The sequence below is a fragment of the Ziziphus jujuba genome, chromosome 1 (assembly GCF_031755915.1).
Source record: "Ziziphus jujuba cultivar Dongzao chromosome 1, ASM3175591v1".
NCBI classification, from domain to species: domain Eukaryota; kingdom Viridiplantae; phylum Streptophyta; class Magnoliopsida; order Rosales; family Rhamnaceae; genus Ziziphus; species Ziziphus jujuba.
Window position 1 is genome coordinate 19,704,449 of NC_083379.1, and position 2,594 is coordinate 19,707,042.

Sequence of the window (2,594 nt, forward strand, 5' to 3'; positions counted from 1 at the left end):
ATTAGGTCCCTGGGTTTGACACTGGAGCAATAAATAAATAAGAGCACAAAAGGGACAAACAGAGCACAAGAACCACGCCATGATTTTTCAAAAAAAAAAAAAAAACACTTCCTTTGCGTGGTCCCCACCTCACCCTCAAGTCATGGTCACCGATCACGTGCCGACACGTATCCATAAACTTTGTCAAACTCACAGTAAAATAATAATAAACCCCCCCATGCATTATTACTTTATTAGTACGTGAAAAGGACAATTAGCCCCCCACAGGTGGCAGGGACAGGTGTCATCCCCGGATTCTCCGGCGGCTCTCGCCGGAATGGTAGTCTTCCTGTCGGGATCCACGAGACCAATTTTTCACTTCCTTTTTTTTTTTTTTTTTTTTTAAATTCCCTCCTTGATGGATTTGCTAGTTTGTGTTTGGGACTTTGATCAGTTAACCTTTTATCACATGGATTTTATCTTTCCACTTATAGATTGATGTTGGGCTATTTAGGGAAGCCTGACATATTTATTAAAATGGTGAACTTCTTGTGTCTGCCAGCAAAATATATATGTGTATATATATATATATATATAAATATACAATTTTGCAAACATTTGAATTGATTTTTGGTATGCTTCTTTTTTTGGTGATTGTTTAGTCATTAAGGTCTTCAATAAAATATAAAACATGTGCCTCAAGATAAGCATTTGATGTAAACCTAATGGTTAAAATAGAAGTTAATGAAATAAAATAAGATTAGCTAGTTTGAATAATATGGAAGAAAACGACACAATGACATATCTCGATAATGGAACCTTCCCATTAATTTTAAGGAAAAAAAAAAAAAAAAGAAGAAATTTAACAAGGGGCAAGATATCTTTCTTCAAGATACACAGTACTAGCGAGACTTCAATTAAAGAAAAATGGAAAACAAATTAACTAATATAGGAAATTTTACACGTTATCAACAGTACCAAATTCCCTTCTCTCTAAATTTTGGAAATCAGTTTTAATCCCTCTTTTCAAGAGATGAGACTACAAATTTCCTATGAATTCATTAACATCCAATATGTCTTGGATTTCAAACTTCAACATGCTGCTGCAATAGCTTTCACGTTCATCTTCGGTGCTGTTGTTGAAATTATACGTCGTCGTCGTCGTCGAATTCGAGTTCAATGGCGGTGGACTCGAAGACGGCGTCGACAAAACGGAAGCGAAGCCGAAATTCTGATTGCTGTTGTTGGACTGAAAGGTCGAGGTTTCAGAGGAAGGATCTAGTAGAGTCTGATCAGAGCCATAATACGTGCTGTAACTTGGTAAAGGAACATAGTCTTCGGTATAACTGGAAGGCATTCCAGTATTAGCACTGCTTTGTTGCCATTCGCTTATTTGAGAACTTGGGGAGCTAAAAGTTGTAATATTGGACAGATCACCATTAATGGGCTCGCCCAGTTGCGATTCATTAGGGAATTGAACACAAGGAATGTCCTCAACTGGGTTTTGAACATTCTGGTTGGATTGGACTAGGTGCTGAATCATTTGGGGATGGCAGAGCTGGTTCTCATGAGCATTTTGGTGGATGTAATTGTGATTATAAGTTTCTCGTTGCGACGAAAGCAGTGAAGTAGCGAGCCTGAGAAGCTCGGGGTTGACCAGTGGTTGGAACCCAATATACCTCGACATGTTCATCTGAGATGAGTTGTAGAGAGAAGAGTTTAGAATGGAGGAGATGTCGAGAAGATCCAATCTCGGACTGTGAGTCACCGGATCGATTCCCATTCGGAGAAGCCTCTTTCGAATGTGGGTGTTCCAGTAGTTCTTGATTTCGTTGTCCGTTCTTCCGGGTAATCGAGCAGCAATAGCAGACCATCTAGCATGGAAAAAATTGAATACGAGAAACATTAATTTATATTTGAAAAGTTTCCTCTAATAGGAATTGGTTTTTATTTTTTTTTATTTTAATACAGAGTTTAAATTACTATGTATAGAGATGTGACAAATTAATATAAGTGCTCTTACTTGTTGCCCAGTATACTATGCAGTTGGATAATTGTCTCTTCCTCTTCAAAAGAAAATCGACCCCTTTTGATATCCGGTCTGAGATAGTTAGTCCATCGAAGTCGGCAGCTCTTTCCACACCTTTGTAGTCCTATATCGATCAACAAGAGCAAATCAATTACCCATTTAGCAAAATACAAACTCCATATAAAGAATCACAAAAATAAGAAAAAAGTTGTTTTTTTTTAATAAGTAGCAACCATTAATTAATCAAGAAAAATGAAGAAAAAAGTGGTATACCTGCATTCTTTGGCAGTGTCCTCCAGTTGCCATAGCCATGCTTTTGAATATAATCAATGAGTTTTTGATCTTCTTCAGGAGTCCAAGGCCCCTTTTTGAGACCATTTTTGTCACAACACGGTGCTCTTCCCATGGCGTTGATTTCAAAAAGGCTAGATAATTCAGAAGTTTTGTACGGGCTTTTCTTTGAAGTTACTGTTGTTAATTGGTTTGCCAAAGAAGAAGAGGGAGAGAGAAATAGAAAGAAGATTTTTGGAGGAAATTAAGAAGAGAAGAAAAACAGAGATGGATATATTGTAGGGTCCGTATGGGA

General features: G+C 37.5%; 1 protein-coding gene across 1 annotated transcript; it reads right to left on the reverse strand.

Annotated features, from left to right (window-relative positions):
* Positions 1-872: 872 nt before the first annotated feature.
* On the reverse strand, positions 873-2,594 carry LOC107421995 (transcription factor MYB102). The gene is made up of 3 exons (XM_016031375.4): positions 2,282-2,594; positions 2,003-2,132; positions 873-1,853 (listed from the first exon to the last, which is right to left on the reverse strand). Exons 1-3 carry the CDS (start codon positions 2,412-2,414, stop codon positions 1,019-1,021), a joined length of 1,098 nt encoding a protein of 365 aa, XP_015886861.3. The 5' UTR covers positions 2,415-2,594; the 3' UTR covers positions 873-1,018.

Coding starts and splice junctions, on each gene's coding strand:
- LOC107421995 (XM_016031375.4), bottom strand. CDS start 2,414: ATGGGAAGAGCACCGTGTTGTGACAAAAATGGTCTCAAAAAGGGGCCT. Junction 2,133..2,281: donor GACACTGCCAAAGAATGCAG/GTATACCACTTT, acceptor TGATCGATATAG/GACTACAAAGGTGTGGAAAG. Junction 1,854..2,002: donor CATAGTATACTGGGCAACAA/GTAAGAGCACTT, acceptor TTTCCATGCTAG/ATGGTCTGCTATTGCTGCTC.